The 12838-nt window shown below is 50.1% G+C and overlaps 1 protein-coding gene across 1 annotated transcript; it reads left to right on the forward strand.

Moving 5' to 3' along the window:
• The first annotated feature begins 261 nt into the window (after nt 1–261).
• ABHD4 (abhydrolase domain containing 4, N-acyl phospholipase B) lies at nt 262–12353 on the forward strand. Its single transcript, XM_068964534.1, has 7 exons — nt 262–323; nt 3694–3782; nt 5159–5531; nt 5679–5833; nt 7402–7513; nt 10040–10226; nt 11027–12353. The coding sequence occupies exons 1-7, from the start codon at nt 262–264 to the stop codon at nt 11114–11116; spliced, it is 1068 nt and encodes a 355-aa protein (XP_068820635.1). The 3' UTR covers nt 11117–12353.
• The last annotated feature ends 485 nt before the right edge of the window (nt 12354–12838 follow it).

A 12838-nucleotide genomic window follows, 5' to 3' on the forward strand; every position in this document is an offset into this window, starting at 1 on the left:
ATTCTGTTGCCTTTTAATTATTAGAGAATGGAGGTTTGACGGAGGAACCCGTAATTTCAGTACTACTTACCTCCCTCCCTGTCCCCAAATGTGTGGCCGGACTGCGGTCCTAGCTTAGGAGGAGCTCAGAGACAGCTCACGTGTCCCGGCTGGCCCAGCCTGAGTCCTGCGACCCCGCGTCCCCGGCCGCGGCGCTGGCCACGCCCCACTTTGTTAGCCGACGCTTTTCTGGGTCAGCTGGTGCTGGCGTCAGGTGGAGGGATGGGCTGGCTCAGCTCGACCCGGCAGGGCTTGTTTACTATGGCCGATGATCTGGAGCAGCAGTGAGTTAACCTTGTCTCTTTTCTCTCTCTCCCTCTCTCTCTCGGGGCCGTGAACCTGGGACTGTCTGTGGCTGAGGAACCGTTTTAGACATCTTCCCGCCTTTCCTTTTCAGGTCGGCTTCCGGGGAGGGCTGGGGGCTGCGTTTGCTTGCTTTGCTTTTGCCCAGGAGTTGCGGCCGCGGAGCCGAGGGAGCGATGGAAGATAACGCTTGCCTGCAGCCCAGTGATTCTTACTTTCCACTTTAGTGTCGGCGATCATTCCTCGCTCCCCTCTAGTGCCTGCGCCCTGGGATTAGATTTAGTGGTGATGTCTCAAATCCCTCAAAGCAACCGTGTGTGGACGCGGGTGCGGGGGTAGCAGCCAGGTCTGCTGCTAGTCTGCCTTTGCTCCCGGACGCGAGTCGGAGGTGTTGGAAGAGCATCGCTTAGCCCCGCAACGCTAAGGCTTGGAAAGCGAAGAGAGGGCTCCCCTGGGCTGGGATTGGTCTGGGTTAATAGGCTTCCAAGTTCCTTTAGCTTTCGCCCGGCGAGACGCTTAGTCGCTAGCAATCCTAGTTGATAGTTTTTAATCATCATTAACAATCTCCTTAATGCTACGGTTTCAGAATTAGAGCTTTTGGATTTTGTTACTGCGATCTCAATGACATCAAGTTTGGGATGCCACCTGTAGGTGGTGTGGCAACCAGTTCACCGTCTGATAGGAACAAGGAAAAGTTGCTTGGAGAATGACTCAGCTTCCACCCAAGCCGGGCTTATACCAGAACTGGGCCTTTCCTGAATCCCGTGTTCCCCCCATTTTGGAGCTGCTTGCAAAACTAATAACGTTATGACAGCAATAGCTTCCCAGGCTTGAAGGAATTGCCAAGCAGAGTGGTACTTTCCAAAATGATGCTTTCAAGAGGAAATTTACAATACCTACAATGACTTAGGGAAACACAGAATATTAGAACTGATATTCAGTCAGTGCAGTTTCTTTTTACAAATGAAGAATCCAGTGTCCAAAGAAGTTAGGCCCTAGTATCACAGAGGTCTAGAACATTCTTCTTAGAGCATAGAACCTCTTCTGGCTCACCCATCATCAGGGTAAAGATCCCTTGACCCCAGAGGGATGAGACCACGCCAGTCAGGCTAAGCTCGTGGCTAAGGGGCCACTTTGCTTCTTGTCTCAGTTCCCCACCCCAGGCCTCCGCATCTCCCCAGGGGTACTGAGCAGATAGTGTGCCAGGTGCTATTTCCAGCACTTTACTGGTAGGATTTTCAGTGAAAGAGAAGCGGGATATCTGAGGATCTCTGCAGAGCAGCCCATGATGCTGTTGTTCCTTGGGACAGCATCTCTCCTGAGTGCTGCTTTGGGCAGATACGAGGCCATGTGGGGTCCAGATGACATGCTCTGACTTGTCACAGTCTCTGTAGGATGGAGAGAAAGTTTGTCTCCTAAGACCAGCAACATTCTGTGGTCTTGGTGCCCGCACTTCAAGCCTGTAAAGAATTCCAGTGGATCATTTGAAGGGTTCTGAGTCTTCGTAGGATTGAGATCAACAGCTCTCATCTGGCTAAAGCCATTGATGGACGAGTTTCAGCTGCAGCCTCAGTAATTCAAACCTCTTAAGATCTGACTAACTGAGATTTGCTACTTGGAAAGCACAGAATATGGATAGTTTATGATTTGGCCAGGGGAAAGAACATTTACTGAGAGTGTGTATTGTGCTAGGCATTATTCTGTGCTTTAATGTATTTGATCTTTATGACAACCCTATGAAGTAGATACTATTATTACCTCCCTTTTAAAGATGAGAAAACTCTGACAGAGAAAGGCTAAATAATGTGCTAAGGGCACATTGCTGATGAATAGTGATGCCAGGATTAGAACTCTGACCTCTGGCTTTAGGTCACATGTTCTTTCAGAAAGCAGGCAAGTGTAAAACTGGTTGTACATTGATTATCCATGTGTGGCCTTAAAAAGCTGAGGCTGGAATGTCCAGAGGAAACACAAGGAGAAACCTGGATTTGACTTTTTTTTTTTTTTTGGCCTTGTTTCTCAGCCGTGAAAGCACAAAGTCCCAACCACTGGACCACCAGGAATACCTGAAACCTGGATTTGAGATCCAGGTCCTGGTTCTGCTTCTTTTTCTAACTACATGTATGGCCTCTTTGGGCATCACTTTGCTCATCTGTTAAATTAAGAGACTGGACTAGATTTCTAAGGAACTAGCCTAATCTAAAATTCTGCACTTCAAATGATGCAGCATGGTACCCGGTGTGTAGCAAGAGGGGATTCGTAGTAGTTGCCCTCATTCCTTCACAGAATGCCCCTGCTTGACTATTCTGATGTTTACAGGCCCCATAGCTGGTAATGTCCATCCTGAAATCCACTTCATCCAGGCAGAGTGCAAGAAAAGAAAAATATGGGATGGAAGAGGAATAACAAAAGTGATTCATTGAGCATCTGTTTTATCCCAGGCACCTTATGAAATTCCCTTCATATCTGGATGCTCAAAGACAGATTATTTATCAGGCCAACACCACTCTGCTCATAAATGACATTACTATGACGTAAATCTAGGGTTTTTAAAAAATTACTCGAACACTGGTACTTTCAACCTGTACCCTGCAATGACTTAAAGTCCCCTGGGTGTAAAGTAGAAAACAAGATAGGTTATATTACCTGTTTTACTGCAAGCCATCGGTGGTGAACTTTCTACTCATATATAATCTGGAAACAAGGCCAGAGGCAACATGTGTCCTATCAGGGAATCAAAACTGAGCTTGAACCCAGGTCTCCCTCCTCTTACTCCCTGCCTATCCCAACACATCATTCAAGGCTGGACTGATTGCCTGAGAGCCCCACTGGCCACTGACACAGTGCTCCGGACTCCCAGGGGCTGGGAAGCAGGCATACTCCAACCCTGGTAATCTGCCAGGAGGGCAGGTGGCATGGGAATTTGTCCTACTCTAAAGAAACATACAGTCCTAGGGATGGCAAAGGAGAACTGAAACAGTAGTTAAAAGCTGGCTTTCCCCCGCCCCCCTTGTGACCTCCTTGAACATTATAATAACCAATAACAAAGGGGAGTTGTAAAGCTCAAATGAGATAAAAAATGTGAAAGGGCTTTATAAACTGTAAAGTGCTGTACACATAGTATTCTGAGTATCTGTTGAAACAAAGGGTATGTTGTTGCTAATAACCATTTACCAGAGAAGCGTAACAGTTTATCAGGCTGCCATGGAATTGCTGACTGCCACAGGGGCAGGTTTCCTGAGCCTGGGAAACACCCTGCACCCTGATAACTCTTTTGTAACTGCCAGCAAGACTGGGGGTATCAGTGTTTGCAATATTGCTAGTGAATGTTTCTGTGTGTTCCTGTTCCAGGCCTCAAGGCTGGCTGAGCAGCTGGCTGCCCACTTGGCGCCCCACTTCCATGTCTCAACTGAAGAATGTAGAAGCCAGGATCCTCCAGTGTAAGTAGAAGGTGGTTTGTGCCACCTCCCTCGGGAGCCCCAGGATACAGGGTCTTCCCAGAGCCTGGCCCACTGAGCCCACTGATTCCTGGTTGACAATGCTCGATGTGGAAGGAAGGGATGTCCATGATTGGAGGGAAGCAATTTGGGCAGAGGATACACATTCTATGATAGCGGTTCCTTAACATCTCCTGCCCTGTCCATCAGAACAGAAACCATCCAGCAGAAACCATTCTGCCACATGCCACAACTTCACCTCAAACCCTGTACCAGCTATTAACACACAATGTGTACAAATACACATTCACTTCTTCCTTCTCTTATTCTTTTTCCATCTCTCTTTCTCATCAGACAAACACTTAGATTTACCACCTTCCTAGCCAAGGACCAGCAATCCTATATTCTCTAATAATACTGTTCCTTGTATTCTACCCGATAAGCCACCCCTCCCCTTCATCCAGTTAGCAGAGTAGTTGGGTATTCCCACTGGCCAGCTCTCCTGGGCAATGTTCTGTGGGGTCAGGGCATCCCCCGAGGAGCACCAGCAGCCACCAACTCAAACAAGACCCTTGGGTCCCATCTTCCTATATTTCTCATATGACCTTTCCTGCCCTGCACTTATTGCCCTAGCAATGGCTACCCTCTCTCTTATGGGCCTGAGTAAGTACAGCCACAGAACAGTCAGTTTTCAAGCCTTTGTCTGAAATCCACGTGACTTACCTCAGGTAGCTCTGTTGTGTGACTGCCTTCACGCCAGCAGAGCAAACACTGCCCACCTCATCTTTCCCTAAGAAGGACCTGGCTTGACCCTCCCAGATACCCTAAGTGAGGACACACTCTCCCTCGGTCAAGCCCCAGGCATATACAGGAACAAGAGTGATGAATGCCAGGGCTCTGTGGTGTCACTTCTACCCTGGACCCAAAGGGAGCCCAAGGAATACAATGGCCCCTCTTAATGCCTACAGATATCTGCAAGGATCTTCCCTGTAGCTCAAATGGTAGAGAATCTGCTTGCAACGCAGGAGACCTGGGTTTGATCCCTGCATCTGGAGGATCCTCTGGAGAAGGGTATGGCAATCCACTCCAGTACTTTTGCCTGGAGAATCCAATGACAGAGGAGCCTGGCAGGCTGCAGTTCGTGAGGTGGCAAAGAGTCAGACACGACTGCGCAATTAAGACTACTAACACTAGACATCTACAAATTGTACTTGGAGTTGAACTCTTAGGCTGTATGATCAAAGAGTTGTAAAAGGAAAGGTGAGAGAGGCCAGGAAGGGTTTGGGGATGAGAGAGAGCTGAAAAGTGGGAGTCCAAGCAAAAAGATGACACGGTCAGCACATAGTCTTATCCCTCTGCCCTGGACCCCCTCTCCCCAGGCCTCCAGAACAAGTTCCTGGCTCGATATGTGTCCCTCCCAAACCAGAACAAGATCTGGACAGTGACAGTGAGCCCTGAGCTCAGGGACCGCACCCCCCTGGTGATGGTGCACGGCTTCGGGGGCGGCGTGGGCCTCTGGATCCTCAACATGGATTCACTGAGCACCCGCCGCACATTGCACACCTTCGATCTGCTAGGCTTCGGGCGAAGCTCGAGGCCGACGTTCCCAAGGGATCCAGAGGGGGCCGAGGACGAGTTTGTGACCTCAATAGAGACGTGGCGGGAGAGCATGGGAATCCCCAGTATGATCCTCCTGGGGCACAGTCTGGGAGGATTCCTGGCCACTTCCTACTCGATCAAGTACCCTGACAGGTAAGGAGGAGCCACCTGTCTCCATCACAACAGTGCCTTGCTGGGAATCTTCCATTACTCATTTCCAGTTGTTCTCTTCCTGGGCAACTTAAGGGCTATGGTACCTTCAAGCAAAGAAAACTTGTCTTCTCCCTTTTCCTCCTTTAGAGTTAAACACCTCATCCTGGTAGACCCGTGGGGCTTTCCCCTCCGACCAGCTGACCCCAGTCAGGTCCGTGCACCCCCGACCTGGGTCAAGGCTGTGGCCTCTGTCCTAGGGCGTTCCAATCCACTGGCTGTTCTTCGAGTCGCTGGGCCTTGGGGTGAGTAGCCTGCAGATAGAGAAACTGTCTCCTCCAACCACAGCTGTCCCATTCTAGAAGCCCCCCTGCGTCTGGACGCTCACCATCCCCTTTTGTTCGTGAAAAGTGGGAATAAGCCTAGCATTATTATTCAAAGCTGTTAATCTGGATCAAATGTCTTGGTGGACAGTTTCAGAAGGTTTCCCCTCCACCCCCTTCATCTGCATGGAAAAAGTTTTTCTATTCAAGAGACAGATGGAGCAGAACTTCTCCTCTGTGCCCCAAGAGAGAGAGAAAGGGGTTTCGAGATGACTCTTCCTCTACTGAGTTTTTATGCTACATGTGTGGGTTTGTGGCAGCTGTTGGCAAATCCTGCGAGTGAAGGGAGGAAGGTGGCAGGGCAGCCAGAGTGCATAAATTTAGCAGGCCCCAGCCTTCTGACCTCACACTGCCGGCACCTTCCTGTCTGGAAAGGAATCTTTTAATGAAGTAAAAGCAGCTTCCCTTTATGGTAAAGGTGGGGGACGCTGTATCTTGCACTGATGGCTTATATATACACAGTAATGTTCAGCAGCCAATTTTTAGGGGTTAATTGCTAGTGGATGAATAAGAGTTGTCTCTCTAGGCCCTTCAAGAGAAACAGAATGGCTCTGTGGTAAAAGAGAAAAGTGAGCATTTGAGCAGAAGGTAGAAGTCTGGGGAGAAAGGAAGGAAAACAAGAGACACAGGTGCCAAAGGGTACTAAACGGGCAGAGGACTGGTCTTAGGGCACCCAGCACTATGCACTCCAGCAGACCTTCCCTAATCCTCCAGGCAGGAGCCCTGTTCTAATCACTGTCCCCATTTCTGGACTTGCCTCTGGCCAGGGCTACACATAGACACCAGAGCTAGTATGGGAGGGGCAGGTGGCTGGCAGCCATGGAGGAGGGCGAGTGCCCAGGGGATCCTGCCACGCCTGCCTCTCACCCCTCCACATACAGAGAGAGCAGACCAGAAGTGAGAGAGAGGCCAGAAGACTAGGCCCAATTTTTACAGTGTGTTTCAAGTGCCCTACTGCTTGTGTATGGACTATTTAAAGAAAGGTGAAAGGAACAGATTTCTCGAAAACTGTGCCCCGAGTCTGAGATGCCAGTGTTAGGTTTGCCTCATCACTTGCATTCTGTTACAGGCCTGAACCTGAAAGGGCTCTTGGTTTCATCCACTACCTTCAGGAGATTAAAAGGCCATAGACGGTCTCAGGGAGAAAAAGAACATAGCTCAGACCACAAAAGCAAAGCATCTCAACCATGGACTCTTCTGGGGTTTGTGATCCTTGGAGTAAAGGACCTTGGGATTTCATTGATCTGCAAATAATCCGGTTCCTCAGTGACCTTAGACTGTCCAAATTCTTTGGCAACTAACTGACTCTCGTTTGTAGTTACCTGGAGCTTCCCAAAAGACTTAACATGCTCTATCCCTATAACCTTAAGTGTACAAAGCAAACAAACCCTTAAGAGAAATAATGTTTGGTTAAAGTTGTTAAAACATACAATGACAGGGGTCTTTCCTCCCCACTCAAACTGGCTCCTCCACGTTCTGTTCTCTCCTAGGGCCCGGCCTGGTACAGCGATTCCGACCGGACTTCAAGCGCAAGTTTGCAGACTTCTTTGATGATGATACTATATCAGAGTATATCTACCACTGCAATGCACAGAATCCCAGGTGAGGGCAGCTCTGGGAGTCAGCTCAACATCTATGGGTTTGGAGCTAAAACTCCAGCTGCTGGAAAACTCCAGAACTATCCCAGGATCAGTCTGTGCTGTATTTTTTTCTTCCACAGAGCTCTCATCCAGTTAGGGAAATGTAGGCATTAGCAGGCTTGCTTATTTCCAGAGACTTTCCCAGGGATAGGCAAAAAGGGATGGAGAAGATAATAGATTAATTAAAAATACCACCTGTCTCTATAGAGGAAGACCCTTACTATTTCCTGGAGGTAAGTAGTTAGCCTGACAGGCAAAGAGTCTGGAAAACATTTGCAAAGGTCTTTTTTTTTTTTTTTTTTAACTGAAGAAGTGTTATGAACATAGTATTGTAAAAAAAAAGAAAGAAAAGAAAGGAAGCAAGTCCTCTCCTGTCCCAGACCTGTAATTCCTTCATTTTCTTGTTATTTTCTGTCTGAGATATCATGTGATATTGCTTCAGAGAACCTCCTTGTATATCTTCCTTGGCACATGTGTGACTGTACCTCTAGGCTACATTCCTACAAATAGAATTGCTGATGGAAAGATTATACATTTTAAAACATTATGTTTGTGTACCTTGAAATATTTACTGTTGGGATAGGAATGCCTTTTCTGTCTTTTGGAGAATTGAAGATGTCCCCAGAATCTCAACAAGCTTATGTTTGTGACAACTCAGACAGTGGGCCCCTGGCCCGTACCCTGTGATCCGCAGTCTTGGCAGCCACCAGCCAGGGCGGAGTCAGGGAGGTAATCTTCCCTTGGGCAGTGCCATGTGAGCTGCTGATACCAGGAGGCACCCCCTCTGTGGGGACTTCACCCCAAGCTGCTGGGAGCATCGCAGGCGAGCCAAGATCACTGGGAGCAGCCGCATTGCTCTGCCTCATTTCAGGCTTGTTCAGCCCGAAGCTGTGAAGCAACTGGGACTTTGCATTCCAATAGCACTGTCTGAGCATTAACCTCAAATTCAGACTGCTTTCAGGCAGCGTGGGAACTGCCCATCCAGCATTCCTCAGAAGCTCAACTGATGGAAGGGCCCTGCTTAAACAGCAGTCTAGAAACTCAGTTCAGCAGTCGAATCAGCTTTCTGCCCGTGACCCCTCTCAACTGGGCTCAGTGCCAGTCTCATACCCTCTGAGGCCTTGCAGGCCCACCCCTAGTCCTTTCCCCAGAGTGTTCCCCAGTCTCAGTCCTACTTCAGTATAATGAATGGCCTCCCATCTAAGCCACAGAATATGTAGTCACACAACTCACTCAGGTCCTGGAAGAAGCAGAGATGATATTGGTGATAACCAGCCACTTCCCCCAAACACCATCACTCAATTTTATAAGCCCGAGTCTTTTTGAGTTGTAACCTTGAGTTCATGGTAACTGTTACCGTTCCCTTGGAAAACATAATTTAGTGAAAGAATAATATTTTGGGGGTGGGATACCTACTTCGCTTCACTAAACTTAGGGGCTTTGTACATATTTTCATTTTCCCCATAATGACCTCAAAAAGTGGGTATAATTTCTCTCCAGTTTGTAGATGAGAGAGCTAAGGTGTATTCTGGTTCCACAACTTGCTAAGAAAGTAGAACCAGGATTTGTAGGTATGTCTGTCTGACTCCAGAGTCCATGACTGTTCCACTGTGCTGCAGTGTCTTAGGAAAGGACTCTGTTCCTGGTGACCCGTGCAGAACTCAGGCTCCCCTTCATCTCAGGGATGCTAAGGAGACTGGGGACATAACCCCTGAACAGACCGAGCCTGCTGGGTGCCAGTCTCCCCAGCCTTTCCTGCTTCCCACAGAAGTGACAGAGCCGTCCAGACAGCTGGCTTCCCCTCCAGCCTTGCAGACCCCTCCCGACACGGCCTCAGCTCTCCCTCGGGAAATGACCAGGGAGCAACGTAGATTAGACTGGCCATCATTGCTTCTTAGGTAGCACAAACTGCTACTCCCCCTGGGTCCTCACAAGCCTGACGTCTCATTCCCCAGCCTTCTCAGTTAACCCTCTGTGCTTCTGTAGTTCTTGCCCGTCAGAGCCCACCTCAAGGAGCCCTTCGACCCTCTCCTCCAGCCTTAGCCAGCCAACTCCCTAGTCTGCGTTCTCCTAGAACTCCACTACCCTTTCATAATTCTTGGGAAATCTGAAGTTAATCCTGTAATTCATTATGTAACGCCTGAAGGATGAGGAAAATGGGGACTCCAGGAGGGCAGGCACTCATGTGTCTTGTTCATATGTGCCCACCCTCCGCCCAGGCTGCCACGTCAGTAGCTGTTAAATACATATTAACTTGTATTTAATACAGGTTGATATGGCACTCCTCAGTGCCATGGGGTTTTCTGTGTGTGGACCCTGTGGAGATTCAGTCATGTCTCATAATCTTCCTAATATTTAATGAGCCTAGTGCTGGGCTTGGAGGTAAACAAAGAGGCCAAAGATACTGCTCCAGCCTCCGAGAGACCCACAGACTGACATTTTATGCTGTGGTGTTTACTCACCGCCTCGCCCTGTTTTGCTTTCCCAGTGGGGAGACGGCATTCAAAGCCATGATGGAGTCCTTCGGCTGGGCCCGGCGCCCCATGTTAGAGCGGATTCACTTGATTCGAAAAGATGTGCCCATCACCATGATCTATGGGGCCAACACCTGGATAGACACCAGCACGGGGAAAAAGGTGAAGCTGCAGCGGCCGGATTCCTACGTCCGAGACTTGGTACGTTGCCACCAGAGGAGACAGACTGAGGTGGAAACCTTGCCACATGCAGCACATGTTGCTTGACTCAGTGTAGCTAAGAGACCAGGTAGCGAAGGGTGATGGGAGAGTCAGGGAGAAAGGGTGGAAAGATTGAGATAGGGTCATGCATTTGAAAGGGCTGGCTCTCTGTAATATCATAATTCAGGGCTCCTCGCTTCTGTGTAGCCAGTCAAGCTAAAAGGCAGGTTCTTGTCCAGTAGTCAGGCATAGGGAGCATGCTGCCCCTCTTCCCCTGTAATTCTCACTCCAAATCAGAGCTGGGTACAATAGAGGCTGCCAAGAAGCCTTCCCACCATTCTCCTGCCTCCACCTTCATTTGCTAAGGAGTGTGCTTACTTACGACTACCCACTCCAGTATTCTTGCCTGGAGAAGTCCATGGACAGAGGGGCCTGGCGGGCTATAGTCCATGGGATCACAAAGAGACACGACTGAAGAATTTGCACTTCGTGCTAACTTAGACTGGTGCCTCATGGGTCCTGGGTATCAAACCTGTGGATGACATGAGCATGGTGGGACTAGTGTGGAAGGAAAGATACAATCAGGGACCATAGGAGAAGTAAGGATGAGACATTGGGATTCACAGGTTGCCACTGGGAAATACCAAGATATGGGGAGAAAGGTGGACAGTTGTCTTAGATAAAATAAGTGCTTACGGGCAGCAGGCAAGCAGGTTTACAAGAAAAAGAAATGCTGTGGCAGCTTTCCAGTGCCTAGAATAAAGGGCCATCCTGCCCCTGGCGGGGTCCTCCCTCCATAGGAGATCGAGGGTGCCTCGCACCACGTGTACGCAGACCAGCCGCACATCTTCAACGCGGTGGTGGAGGAGATCTGCGACTCAGTCGATTGAGGGGCTCTTCCTGGAAAATGAGAAGAAAGCCAGAGAGTTGCTCTCACCTTCCTGTCTCCTTACTTACCCCTCTGTCCTTTCCTCACCAACTAACATGTGCCAGCCAGGCGGAGTCTCAGGCTGTCCCATGGGAAGGGCCACAGAAGATCAAAGAGCTCTATGACCCCACACTGAAGGCTGGAGGCAAAAGCCACAAGAGGCCTTGAGCTCCCACCCCAGGGAAGAGTATAAAGGGTTGTAGAGTGCCACCCCATTCTCTCCATGCCGGCGTCACTGGGCGGTGGTTGTGAAGGGACTGCACCAAGCCACGCCCCCCTGTGCCAAGGGAGGGCACCTGCTCCTCCCGGATGAAGGAGAGGCTCTTAACAGCCTTCCCAGGTCTGGAGTGTGTCTGCGGGGGGTGGGGCGAGGTTCCATGCAGGACATCTTCCTCCTCCATCACCCCTGGTCCCCCAGCCCATGCCAGTTCTGTTCAGGGGCTGGTTGGGGAACTGCCAAGAGCAGGTCCTGGAGCTCCCGTGACCTAAGAGGTCATATCCAAAGCTCTCATTAGCAGAGGAGGCAAAGGGCAGGACAAGGCATGGCTGGTCCATGGAGAAACAGCTCGGGGCTCCTGGCAGACTCTGTTTGCTAAGGTTTGAGGCAGGCATGGAGGCCACGGGGCTGGTCCTGGCCTAGGATAAGCCCACCTGGCCACACATTCCAGCCTCTCTATGGGGATTCTGGTTTCCTGCTCTGTGTCTCAGCCCCGGCTGCCTAAGCCGGGAACACTCAAGTGCTTCCTTCCCTGCCCCTTCTTTTTCCCACTGGGAGGCCTCTGGGCCTCCCTCTGTGCCTTGGGCCCTGAAGCCCCACCTATAGAACTGAGAACAGTGACCCCTGATGGAGAGAAGGGAAGGCCCTTTGACCCCAAGCCGTGTCTGGATCCCCATCCTCTCTAGTATCTGCAGGGCTTTTTGCCTGCTCACGTGAACCTCTGCCCAGGTTCCAGTGGGGAGCCTCCAGCCAGCAGTTCCCTGTCCTCATCAGCCACAGGACGGTTCTCACTGCCTGGCCCTCCATCCCTGCTGCCTGTCCTTCTGGTCTCCAGCTCATCTGTCCCTGACCTACCTGTCACTCTCTCCCGGGGACTGGTTCTGGGCAGTAGGCGGGGCCTGGCCCCAGAACTAGGGTAGGTCCCACCTACTTCTTCACTTTTGTAAAGCCAACCCTTTCACCAGAATAGTATTAACTCCTGGTGCTTTGTACTACTGGTCCAGCTGCCTTGGGCTCCTTTTCTATATTAATAAAGAAATGAATCAAAATCACTCATGGTGATGATGTTTAGTATTGCTCTGACAAGAGTGCTGGGGGTGGTGCTGAATTCACAACCTCTCCTATGATGTCTGAGTCAGGAGGGGCCCTGAGAGGTACCCATGCACAAGCCTCCCCCACCCCCCTCCCATTTAGTGCATCATCTGCCCTCTGGACCCCGCCCAGTCTCCAGGTCAGCACAGGTCATTTCAGCTAACCACTTGAGAGGATAGATGAGGGTTGGGTGGGCCAAGCCCCAGTTCACAAGAGAATTGGGCTGAACTGAGTGCTCCCTACTGTCCATTAAATAGCCCTGTCATCTGAAGTTCACCTTGGCCTCTACCTGGACAGCTTCCTATGCCCTATTCTGCTTGCCCTCAGTGTTAGCCACTCAGTGGTGTCCAGCTCATTGCGACCTCATAGACTGCA

The sequence above is a fragment of the Capricornis sumatraensis genome, chromosome 2 (genome assembly GCF_032405125.1).
Source record: "Capricornis sumatraensis isolate serow.1 chromosome 2, serow.2, whole genome shotgun sequence".
Taxonomy (NCBI): Eukaryota; Metazoa; Chordata; class Mammalia; order Artiodactyla; family Bovidae; genus Capricornis; species Capricornis sumatraensis.

Coding starts and splice junctions, on each gene's coding strand:
- ABHD4 (XM_068964534.1), top strand. CDS start 262: ATGGGCTGGCTCAGCTCGACCCGGCAGGGCTTGTTTACTATGGCCGAT. Junction 5,532..5,678: donor TCGATCAAGTACCCTGACAG/GTAAGGAGGAGC, acceptor TTCCTCCTTTAG/AGTTAAACACCTCATCCTGG. Junction 10,227..11,026: donor ATTCCTACGTCCGAGACTTG/GTACGTTGCCAC, acceptor CTCCCTCCATAG/GAGATCGAGGGTGCCTCGCA.